General features: G+C 41.0%; 1 protein-coding gene across 1 annotated transcript; it reads left to right on the top strand.

Annotated features, from left to right (window-relative positions):
• Positions 1-5,956: 5,956 nt before the first annotated feature.
• Positions 5,957-7,664, top strand: LOC135518987 (zona pellucida sperm-binding protein 3-like). Its single transcript, XM_064944004.1, is given in 8 exon segments — positions 5,957-5,966; positions 6,132-6,565; positions 6,649-6,683; positions 6,685-6,765; positions 6,848-6,951; positions 7,018-7,195; positions 7,280-7,483; positions 7,562-7,664. Coding segments are annotated over 8 exon segments (1,149 nt in total).
• The last annotated feature ends 4,272 nt before the right edge of the window (positions 7,665-11,936 follow it).

Genomic DNA, 11,936 nt, shown 5'->3' with positions numbered 1-11,936 from the left:
GAGATGAGACTTGTTTTTTTTTTACCTTATTGTCAAATAAGCCAATGGTTGCAGAGATATAACATACAATTGTCCACAAAAGTTTGGTAACAGTATGAACGTTTTTGCTGTTTGTGCCATCATTCTTTGAAACTTGGCATCGGTATGTTTGTCAAATTGAGTAGAAATTTTTAAAAATAGTTATGGTTTGTTTAAATATGCAATCTTTTTTTGGCTCAGTAGCTAGGTTTCCATCCAATTGGCGATAGGTTTATGCGAATACTCTAGAATCCGCATAAAGAAAACATGCGCATTTTCCCACCAGTGGCGTTACCACCAAATTTACTTTTTGCGGATAAAAGTCAGTGGTCATTTTTTTGTGCATACATTTTCACGTTCTGAATACAAATCTAAAGTTCAATATGATTCCATCGCATTTTTTATTCTACTAGTGGTTTTGTCACAAACTCTTGCTTTAAATTGCACCTATGCCTACTCTGGTCTTGCCTGGCACCTGCACTCTAGCCAACAGGTCGCAGATACAGTGTGTGAAGACTAGTCTACATGAGATTATTATGGATAAATGCGTGAATGTTTTTGTCAAACGGAAGCCAAGCATGGATCATCTTGTCACCAGAATAGTAGCCTCGATATTTATTTGAAATGGGCATCAACCTCATCACCTTGCACATTCACCACCCTGTGAAGTTCATACATTATTTATATCTGTAGCCTAGTAAACTGCATGCTTTTCCGAGTCGTAATGGGAGGACCACATAACATGTGTGACTCAAAGTTCACTTACACCGCTATTTGCATAATTCATTTTACACACTAAAAGATCCCACCATGTCGAATGAACAAATTGCATGTCGGCATTTATAAAATTGTACCGGTATTTCATGTTTCCATCGGCCTGGTCGTGACTTCTCATGCGCCATGTAATTCATCCGCATGAAATTGTTGGATGGAAACGTAGTTAGTGATCCATACTATTAACCAAGTGAGCATATTGCCGCAAAGAGGAATTGGGGAGTTTAAGATATTCCAGTGTAACAGAACGCTTCAGGTAGACATGTAATAATCCGAGTTTTAATATTCATAATTGTATTATGCACGCCTTATCCTCCTTGTAGGTAAGATCTAATGTTCTATGCCTTCAATAATGTAAACTCAGCAAAAGAAGAAACATCCTCTCACTGTCAACTGTTTATTTTCAGCAAATTTAACATGTGTAAATATTTGTATGAACATAAGATTCAACAACTGAGACAAACTGAACAGGGGGAGTCAAAATCAAAAGTCAGTATATGTTGTGGTCACCAGCTGCATTAAGTACTGCAGTAAGGATCTTGAATACAAGACATGCGTTGGTGTATTGCACAAGATTTTCCCAACTCAAGAGCTCATGCTTTCTAAGGATGTGACAATGATGATGGCTATTGGGCTTCCTATCAAGCACTTTGAGAGCCTGTTTGTAGACAGACTGAATAGGTTTTAATGTTGTACAGCAAGCTTGGGCCCAACTAGTCAAGCAGTATGTTAAGTGGGGGAGTATCATAGAGTTGAAGTACAGTTTTGCTACCTCTGTAGTCAAACAATTTCGTATAAATCGGAAATTAGCTAGGTTGAATTTAGTTATTTGAATTACCTTTTTCACATGCTTTTTAAAAGAGAAGTTGGAATCAAGTATGATGCCCAGGTACTTAAAATCGGATACCACCTGGAGCTTCTCCCCTGACACATAGACATCTGGCTCAGTAGCATCTGTTGCCCTCTTTGTGAAGAACATGCAAACAGTTTTTTTCACATTGAGATGCAAACACGAGTCACTGAGCCACTTTGTAACCTGGACCATTACAGTAGTGAGTTCTTGTGCAGCTTGTTGTTTGCTCTTTGCATGCACATATATCACTGTATCATCTGCATACATTTGAACTTCAGACCCAGTACAGACAGAAGGCAGATCATTAATGTACAGGCTGAACAGGAGGGGCCCCAGTATTGACCCTTGGGGCACGCCCACATCATAGCTACGATAGGGCGGCAGCTCATTGCTCACTCTGACACACTGAGTTCTGCCTTCAAGTTATGATTTCATCCATCTCAAGGCATCAGGGGAAAAGTTGAACTTTGACAATTTTGTGATGAGAATCTCATGGTTAACAGTATCAAAAGCCTTCCTTAGGTCCAGAAACACAGCCCCAACAGCACCCCTTTGTCCATCTTGGACTTCACATTTTCCAGAAGAAAGCAGTTGGCCGTTTCTGTGGAGTGTTTCGCTCTGAAGCCAAACTGCATGGAGTGTAATGTGAAGGGGCTGTTGTTGAGGTGGGCAATCAGTTGTTCTGCTATACACTTTTCAACAACCTTTGACACCACAGGTAGTATACTAATGGGCCTGTAGTTACTCACGTCAGCAGGGTCGCCTGATTTAAAGATGGCCGTTATTATGGCTGACTTCCATACCCTTGGAAACACACCGAGACCAATAGATGTGTTGGTGACCTTAGTAATGGGGCCAATGAGTGACTCTTTGTAGTTTTTAAGAAAGGTAGAGTCCATCCCAAACACATCTTTGGCTTTAGAGTTCTTTAGTGAGCTAATCACCTTGTTCACCTTTGACTCAGAAACCTCCCTTATGATGAAGACAGGTTGAGTGTCATTCACTAGCACTGAGCCCAAGAAACCGGTGGAGGGGTTCTGTGTCAGTGCCCTGACAGAGTCAATAAAGTAGGAATTGAAGGCTATTGCTATTTCGACTGCATCCTGTGTTAGATTGTTATTCACCATGATTTCTAGTCTTTTTGCAGTGTTACTATGGTCTTTCCCTGTTAACTTTTTTAGATTCTCCCATATCAATTTAGAATTTCCCTTTGCTTCACCAATTATGTTAATAAAAAAGTTTGCCTTGGCCTGTCTGATTTCTTTCATCACCTTATTTCTCAACATGGTAAACCTACGTCTGTCATGCTCTAATTTAGATTTTAGGGCTATTTTTAGAGCATAATCTCGTTCTTTCATCAATTTCCAGATTTCTCCATTTAGCCAAGGAAGAGTGCTCTTTTGGCCAGGTTTGGATTTGATTTTCTTTAGGAAGCCATTTATTGTAGTCTGGGTTGTGGATAGAAAAACCTGACTATCAGCTTCCACGTCTGTATAGGACAAGAGATCATTCCAGTTTATTCCCTTAATTGCTTTTTCAAAATAGTTTAATTCACTCTTAGGTATTCTGAGTTGATCCAGCTTTCTAACAGTAGAGAGGTTAAACCTGCTCTTAGTCAGCTTTCTGGCTATAAGTGTCAGATTATGATCAGACAGCCCAGTAACCATATTGAATGATTTAGTCACTCTCTGGTTTATTACTGAACACCAAATCAATCTGTGTTTTAGAGCAACAAGTCACCCTGGTTGGCCCTTTAACTAGCTGTGTAAGGTCAAAGGTATTAGTGATCCGTTTGAGGGTTTTTCTACAACACTTGTCTTCATAATTAATGTTAAAATCTCCCATTAAGATGACCTCAGTATGGCTGGTGGCATGGTGATGCTGGAGGGTCATGTCAGGATGAGCCTGCAGAAAGGGTACCACATGAGGGAGGAGGATGTCTTTCCTGTAACGCACAGCATTGAGATTGCCTGCAATGACAACAAGCTCAGTCCAATGATGCTGTGACACACCGCCCCAGACTATGACAGACCCTCCACCTCCAAATCGATCCCTCTCCAGAGCACATGCCATGGTGTAACGCTCATTCCTTCAACGATAAACGCAAATGATGGTGAGACAAAACCACGACTCGTCAGTGAAGAGCACTTTTGCCAGTCCTGTCCAGCAACGTTGGTTTGTGCCCATAAGCGACGTTGTTGCCGGTGATGTCTGGTGAGGATCTGCCTTACAACAGGCCTACAAGCCCTCAGTCCAGCCTCTCTCAGCCTATTGTGGACAGTCTGAGCACTGATGGAGGGATTATGCGTTCCTGGTGTAACTGGGCAGTTGTTGTTGCCATCCTGTACCTGTCCCGCAGGTGTGATGTTCGGATGTTCCGATCCTGTGCAGGTGTTGTTACACGTGGTCTGCCTCTGCGAGGACGATCAGCTGTCAGTAGAAAGGCCTCTTTAGTGTCCTAAGTTTTCATAACTGTGATCTTAATTTCCTACTGTCTGTAATAGAGGTTGACCAATTATGATTGCACGCCGATACCAATTTATTGGAGGACCAAATAAAAGCCGATACCCATTAAATCGTCCGATTTTTATTTATAATAATCACAATAACAATACTGAATGAACACTTATTTTTAACTAAATATAATACATTAACAAAAATCTATTTAGTCTCATAATGAAACATGTTCAATTTGGTTAAAATAATGCAAAAACAGTGTTGGAGAGGAAAGTAAGAGTGCAATATGTGCCATGTAAAAAAGCTGACGTTTAAGTTTATTTTTTTAACATGAGTCTTCAATATTCCCAGTTAAGAAGTTGTAGGTGTTATAGGACTATTTCTCTCTATGCCATTTGTATTTCATATACCTTTGACTATTGGATGTTCTTATAGGCACTATAGTATTGCCAGCTTAATCTCGGGAGTTGATATGCTTGAAGTCATAAACAGCGCTGTGCTTCAAGCATTGCAAAGAGCTGCTGGCAAACTCAGCAAAGTGCTGTTTGAATGAATGCTCACGAGCCTGCTGCTGCCGACCACTGCTCAGTCAGACTGTTCAATCAAATCATAGACTTAATTATAATATGACACACAAATACGAGCCTTAGGTCATTAATATGGTCAAATCCAGAAACTATCATATCAAAAACAAAATGTTTCAGTGAAATACGGAACCGTTCTGTATTTTATCAAACGGGTGGCATCCATAAGTCTAAATATTGCTGTTACATTGCACAACCTTCAATGTTATGTAATAATTATGTAAAATTCTGGCAAGTTAATTATGGTCTTTGTTAGGAAGAAATGGTCTTCACACAGTTCGCAACGAGCCTGGCGGCCCAAACTGCTGAATATACCCTGACTGCTTGCACGGAACGCAAGAGAAGTGATACAATTTCCCTAGTTAATATTACCTGCTAACATACATTTTGTTTAACTAAATATGCAGGTTTAAAAAAATATATATATACACTTGTATGGATTTTAATAAAGGCATTGATGTTTATGGTTAGGTACAATGGTGCAACGACAGTGCTTTTTTTCATGAATGCACTTGTTAAATTGTCACCCGTTTTGCGAAGTAGGCTGTGATTCGATGCTAATTTAACAGGCACCGCATTGATTATTGGCAATGCAGGACAAGCTAGTTAAAGTAGTAATATCATCAACCATGTGTAGTTAACTAGTGATTTAAGATTGATTGATTGTTTTTTTTATAAGATAAGTTTAATGCTAGCAACTTACCAGTCTCCTCGTGGAGTGCAATGTAATTGGCGGCCAAAAATGCTAATTTCCGATTGTTATTAAAACTTGAAATCGGCCCTAATTATGCCGATTAATCAGTCAACCTCTAGTCTGTAAGCTGTTAGTCTTAACGACCGTTCCACAGGTGCATGTTCATTAAGTGTTTATGGTTCATTGAACAAGCATGGGAAACAGTGTTTAAACCCTTTACAATGAAGTTATTTGGATATGTACAAATTATTTTTGAAAGGGTCCTGAAGAAAGGATGTTTATTTTTTTCTGAGTTTATATATTATTGGGACTGATACATACAAGTATTTGAAGTGGAGCAGGGCTATAAATTGTTCTGCCCTGTACCCACTGAATAAGTTGAGGGTTCAGTAGGTTGCAATTGCAACCCATATGCAACTTAAAATGTTTCTGATAGAAATACAATATATGTAATTAACATAATTATTTATACTATGTAGACATGTCTGTTCTACATAATACATTTCTATCAATGCTCTGTAAAGTTGAGCCCTCCTCAATAAAGCCCCAGGTTTACTTGATTTTGTCTGCAGGAAGATGGCCAAAGGTAGCTAAATGACAGTCAACCTCACATTCCTCAGCACCTGTTTGGTTAGTCAGGTCTGGGCCAGAATAAAGCTGATTGCGGAAGGGGTTATAAAATGGTTTGACAAACTGCAGAAGAACAACAAAGATGTATTCCCACTGATGGATTTCTGGTAATCATTTGCAGGGCTTCTGTTGGTTGTGGCCTTTGGCTGTGTTGTTAGTGATGTGTGGGACTCCAGACGGTTTTATCCGAGATCAGGGTTTCTGCACGATGAAGTCCCAGCCAGGTTTGACTCTCAGAAGCCAGTGCAAGAGGAGCCTGCAAGGCCGGACCCTAGCGAGGCTGTTGAAGAGCCTGAGGGTTCCCAGTCCAAGCAGGCCTTTGAGAAGCCTCTGACTTTGAACTTACATAAAGTTGAAGAGCCTGAGCGCAAGCCTAACCGTGTGGTGACTTGGTGTCTGGTCCATGTGAAGGTGAAGCAGGACCTGCTGGGGATTGGCCGGCTCATACAGCCACAGCGTATCACTCTAGGAGGTTGTCCTGCCACTGAGGAGGACACTGACGCTCATGTGATCACCTTTGAATCAGAGCTGCATGGCTGTGGCAGTGAGCTGACGGTATGTCACATTTGCTGTTTAACTTCCTGAATAATGTGACTCATCATTCTTGTCTGATGCTTGACTTATGATTATGTTCCTAGATGACTGAGGATGTGCTGATCTACACCTTCACTCTTGTCTGAGGCAAAACCTCTTGCTAACACTTCTATAGTGAAAACCAGTGCATTTATGGTTGATATTGAGTGCCACTACTTGAGGTAACTATTGTTGCGTTCTTCACTTTGACAACCCATATCATTCTGAGGTTTGAGTAATGCCATAGTCCATGTTTGTTTCTAGGAATCACGATGTGAGCAGCAATGCCCTGAAGCCAACCTGGATCCCCAACACTTCCAACATGGTGGCAGAGGAACTCTTCTACTTCTCCCTGAGGTTAATGACTGGTAGGTAAACCTGACTGGAAGCCTCTTCCTTTGTGTAAACCCCCACTGACATGCTGCTCTTTCCAGCTGACTGGCAGTTTGAGAGGCCCTCCAACCATTACTATCTTGGTGACATCATCAACATGGAAGCCTCGGTCATGCCGTACCACCACGTTCCCCTCCGTGTCTTTGTGGACCGCTGTGTCGCCACCTTGGCGCCTGAGGTCAACACTGTCCCTAGATATTCTTTCATTGAGGACCATGGGTGAGTTTAGTTGTCAGTTTGACTCCTCTTATATTACCTTAAATGTAACCCCTGAAGCCTAACGTTGACCCTTGGTCTCGTCAGGTGTCTGGTTGATGCCAAGTTGACCGGCTCCAGCTCCCAGTTCCTGTCCAGATCCCAGGATGACAAGATCCAGTTTCAGCTGGAGTCCTTCAGGTTCCAACCACAGAATGATTCCCAACAGCTCTACATAACATGTCATCTGAAAGCATCTGCAGCCTCTTCCCCCATTGATGCTGAGAACAAGGCCTGCTCTTTCACAGATGGGTATGTATAAGCTGGGTTGTGGGTATAGTACCTTTTTGACATGCTGCTATATAAACTAACCTTCATATTTATCTCTAGCTGGAAGGCTGCAGGTGGGGATGACCAGATGTGTGGCTGCTGTGACTCCAGCTGTGCTGTGAGCAAGGCTAGAGATCTGGACAGTGATTTAGGTAGGTGTTAAAGCCAGAGCTATATCATATTTCCCTGTTTTAGCTCATCACTGGTAATGTGCGTCTCCTTTCCTCAGATTTGCGGTGGGAAAGTAAAGCTACCCTGGGCCCGTAATTGTCAAAGAGTAATATTACTACTTCAACAACTTGTTTCGGGGAGGATGTCTGCTGGGACTAATTCTGGAAGGTGTAGCATTATCACCATTCAGATTGGAGAATGATGTGTATATAGTGGATTACTCATGTCTAAATATAGCAACCCTACTGACTTAGCCCCAATTTTCTGTATTGACTAGATGCTCACATCTTTGGAATTTAACATTGGATGTGGAGAATTATTAGGCTGCCCCTTGGCTTATCTTCCTGTGGCTCAATGCAGTTGCCTCATAAACCAGATATGTCATAGTAAACATGAATCCATACACTCAGTGGTTGCATAATAATGAAGGTTACTTGAGGCGAAAGGAAGGTGGATGGGTGCGTGTAACTCAACTGTCAAGCATCCCAAATGTTTGGAAATTATCACGGCTACTTTGCAACTCCTTAACATGTTAGCCAACCTTAACCCAACTGTTAAGCTAATGTTAGCTACCTTGTCAGCATTAGCCATGTAGCTAATGTTGGAATTCGTAATATCATGCATGTTGCACATTCTTAGTTTTGTATGACGGGGCTGGACATCCACCAACTAATACGTATGTATCATACTAAATTAAGGGAAATCTACTGTTATCTAACCTGGAGATCAGATTAAAATATCCGTCACTTGATGGCTACAGTAGGCATGGCTTTTACTGTGAAGCGCTTGCTTACAAACCCCTTCCCAACAATGCGGAGTTGAAGGAAATGTTAACGCAATAAAATTACTATATACAGGTACAAGGTGTAGGGGTAAAAGTTCATGTATCTTGATTACCTACACAGCAGCATATGATAGGGAGTGTGCAGGAGTCCGTGTAAATAGTGTAGCCATTTCATTAACTGTTCAGTCTTATGGCTTGGGGTAGAAGCTAGTTGCAGCCTTAACACAGAAGTAAAGATATTACATTAAGACAATGCAAACATTTAACAAGCAAAGTAGACAATTAATGCCTGACAGGTAATGTTTAACATTTCAGTGGAATTAGTAGAGGTCTAGTCAAGGTTGATTGCATTAGATCCATTAGTGATGTATTTACTTTTTGCCTGACAAATGTGATTGGGTAAATAATTCCTCCGATGGCGCTGGTTATTGTAGTTTGTCTTTGGTCTGGGGGGTAACCGATGACCTGAACTTGCCTGTCTGGTTAAGTTATTTTGCTATTAAACTCTAATTGGTCTGAAAAATACTTGGTTTCTTAAATTATTACAGAAAATCAAGACTGGATACTAATTTGCAGTGGTGTGAAATACTTTTAAAGTATGTAAGTAGTTAATCTTCACTATTTTATATTTTGGGAAACTCTTACTTCACTAGATTCCTAAAGAAAATAATGTTATTTTTTCTCCCTCATTTTCCATGACATGCAGAAGTACTTGTTACATGAGTAATGCTTAACAGGACAGGAAAATGGTCCATTCACACACTAATCAAGAGAACATCCCTGGTCACCCTACTGCCTCTGGCCTGCCAGACTTACTAAACACATGCATTTTTGATAAACGGTGTCTGAGTTTTGGTGTGTGCCCCTGGCTATCCGTGAAACCAAGGAACATGGTGCGGTCTGCTTTGCTTAATATAAGGCATTTGAAATTATTTCTACTTTTGATACAAAAGTATATTTAGAACCAAATAGTTTGACTTTAACTTGGTGACTTCCACTTTTACTTGTTACTTTCTATTAAGGTGTCTATACTTTAACTCAAGTATGACAATTGTGTACTTTTTCCGCCACTGCTAATTTGCTTTAAACGCGAAGCCATGAGAGATGATGCATACGGTTGACATTCATATAGATAGCGCAATGAATAGCTAATCTGGCAGCCCTGTTTTGAGTGGGCTGGCCAGCTGTCGCTGAAGCTGTGCCCTCTTTGTAGCCTTCTCAGTCATGCTACACCCTTTGGAGGCTAAGACAAAACACCAACGCAGACATGTTTATCAGCCTGCTATAGTGTGGGAGGCGGAGGGTATATGAAACCAGAGGGAGAGATGGGCAGGAAGTTCTGAAATATGTGAAGTGGATGGGCCTAGGTAGGAAGACACACTGTATGGGGGATAAACAAAATAATAGATAAGGAGTGGTGAAGGGGTTGGCGTGGGAGAAGGGGACCTATTGCTTGCTTCGTCCCATATCCTGCTAGTGTTTTTCAGCACTGGGTCTGAGTAACGGCCAAGACAGACTGTAGACCGACAGTATCACCTCTGATGGGGCATTAGGCCTCCCCCTCACACATGCTTCCATTCGAACACACTTCACCTCCTACACTATGAAAGACACACTTCACTTCCTACACTATGAAAGACACACTTCACCAATGTGCTATACTGACACACACAGGAACATATCTAGTGTACACTCAAACGTATACACACACTGCAAGCACGAACCCGAAAACTTGGCGTACAGTCAGACATGCATCCTTTGACACTGCTGACAGAGTTCCAGGAACAGGCAGTCATTCCGTTCATCTTGATCTCATACAATGCCTTCTCATTTGTCCTGGATAAAGTATGTGGTTATAAGTGCAACCATAGACTTAGATGACTCATCTTTGTATCTGTACCAGTATGGTGCCTGTGAGAGCACGGGCAGTGCCATTGAGGCTGTCTCCATTTTGAAGTAGTCAATGTTCTACTTCTATGAGTTGGTAAACAAACTGAAAGGGTGCATACTGCCACCTGGAATGTGGTGTTTGAACAGGTATAAAGCCAAGGTTGGTGATTTACTGCCACCTGCAGTTATGGAATGTTTGCTCACAAGTATAACTGTTGACTACTTCAAAATAATGGTTGCCCGGGCAATGGCAATGTTCATGCAAAAACTGGTTATTTCTAACTAGTGAACTCTATCCATATCTATGGTTGCCCTCATTGAGATGGAAGGGCAATTTATACATTGGGAGAATCTGAATTGCATTTCCTTGATTGCTCCTGTCCTCGCCTCCTCCTAAAAACCCATTGTATGAGGTCAGATGTTTAAGGACCTCTGACCTTCTCATCCAATGGGTTTTGAAAGGAGGGAATTAGAAGATGAGATGAATCAAGGAAATTATATTCAGATTCTCACCTTGAGCTCAAGTTCATCCTGAGGAAGGGGTGACGTGGACCATTAGTTTACAGTTGAGAGCCCTCTGCTGGTCTCACTGTGTCAATACCATAATATACTCAGTGCTCAATGACCACAGAACTGCAAGGAGAAAATCAGCCTCTGAACTGAAGAATCACAACGAATCACCATGTTCAAGTCACAATAGCCAACATGGGAGATGTACACGCATACCTTTGGCAAATTGATCAAGCAATAACACATTTTCAACTGATACCTTTTAGGCACTAGATAACAATGGGAAAAACAGTTTTGGTGGAACAACCGTTCAGGGGCTGAGGGTTGAGGTGAGAAACATTGATTAAGCAAGTCCTCTCCCTCTAAAGTACAGAGGAGCTTGAGTCACGATGTGTCATTAATCACCATGAGTCATAGCAGCTAGTCACGCATAAAGCAGTGTGTTGGGATACTTTATCTACACAACTATTTTAGGAACACTGCACATGGTGCTAATATTAAGCAAGTTTCAATCACACTGTGTCCTAATGAGTACTGTTGACATGTCTATCTGTTTCTATGGATTCCTGTGGCTGCTGCATTATCACAACCAGATTTCACCTTATATATAATCTGTTACACTCCTTGTAAATGTAGAATATAAAAGCACAGAAATCTCTGTGTTGCAGACTATTGAATTAAATCTGATTTTAATTTGAGGTACAAAAACCATTAAGGTGTGTAATTGATCAATCATTCATCAAAATGCTTATTTCTTAAAATGCTTAAGTTGTCCTGAGTAAGCTGCTGAATAGTCTGTTAGAATGGATATGAAGTCAAAGTTCATTGCAGTCTGATGTACACAATCATTCAAAGGTTTGGGGTCACTTACAAGTGTCCTTGTTTTTGAAAGAAAATCACTTTTTTTGTCCATTAAAATAACATTAAATTGATCAGAAGTACAGTGTAGATATTAATGTTGTAAATGACTATTGTAGCTGGAAACGACAGATTTTTATGGAATATCTACAGAGGCCCATTATCAGTAACCATCACTTCTGTGTTCCAATGGCACGTTGTGTTAACTAATCCAAGTTTAGC

This window comes from Oncorhynchus masou, chromosome 3 (genome assembly GCF_036934945.1).
Source record: "Oncorhynchus masou masou isolate Uvic2021 chromosome 3, UVic_Omas_1.1, whole genome shotgun sequence".
In the NCBI taxonomy this organism is placed as follows: domain Eukaryota; kingdom Metazoa; phylum Chordata; class Actinopteri; order Salmoniformes; family Salmonidae; genus Oncorhynchus; species Oncorhynchus masou.
This window is presented reverse-complemented; position numbering and strand designations above follow the sequence as displayed.